General features: G+C 69.5%; 1 protein-coding gene across 1 annotated transcript in view; it reads left to right on the top strand.

Annotated features, from left to right (window-relative positions):
* LOC109294720 (neurocan core protein-like) overlaps positions 1-349 on the top strand; it is a 1285-nt gene extending 936 nt beyond the window's left edge. Inside the window, exons 3-4 of the mRNA XM_019513172.1 lie at positions 9-111; positions 318-349. Of these exons, the coding sequence (XP_019368717.1) occupies positions 9-111; positions 318-349 (135 nt within the window). The remainder of the gene's footprint in view (positions 1-8; positions 112-317) is intronic.
* The last annotated feature ends 288 nt before the right edge of the window (positions 350-637 follow it).

Here is a 637-nt window from a genome sequence, read left to right as displayed (position 1 = left end):
CGCGCAAGAAGTGCGGCGGGGACGAGCCGGGCGTGCGGACCGTGTACCGCTTCCCCAACCGCACCGGCTTCCCCGACCCGGCCTCCAGGTTCGACGCCTACTGCTACAGAGGTACGGGGGGGCCGGCCTTCCCCACTGCCCAGCTCCACGAGGCGTGGCTGGATGTAAGGGGAGGGATGGGGGTCCCCAAGCAAAGGGGTAAAGGGGGAAGAGTGTTACCAGGGCCGGGCAGCGAGGAGGCTCCGTGGTGCTCCGTCCGGGGCCACACGGGTGGTGGAGCACAGGGATGATGCTCAGCCCCACCCTGGGGGCTCCAGACCCGTCCCGGCAGCTGGTTCCTGCCTCCTAATCCTGGACCCCCCCCCCCCCCCCGCAAGCAGGGGGAGACCCCGGGCGGAGCTGCCGCCTGGGGCCGAGTGGGGATCGATGGGCTCGGGCGGCAGAATTGCCTCGGATGAATATTTAATTGGGGAATTAATCAGATAAATGAGGGCGCTGGGCGCGGAGCGGGCGGCCCAGATTGCTCCATGAATAAACCTGTCAGGGCGCAGCAGCCAGGGGAGGAGGGATGGGGGGGAACGTGCCTCTGCCCCGCACCCTCCGCGGCGCGGTGCCCCGGCCTCGCCCCAGCCAGGGC

Source organism: Gavialis gangeticus, unplaced genomic scaffold (genome assembly GCF_001723915.1).
Source record: "Gavialis gangeticus isolate Ggan-Ray unplaced genomic scaffold, GavGan_comp1, whole genome shotgun sequence".
Classification (NCBI taxonomy): Eukaryota; Metazoa; Chordata; order Crocodylia; family Gavialidae; genus Gavialis; species Gavialis gangeticus.
This window is presented reverse-complemented; position numbering and strand designations above follow the sequence as displayed.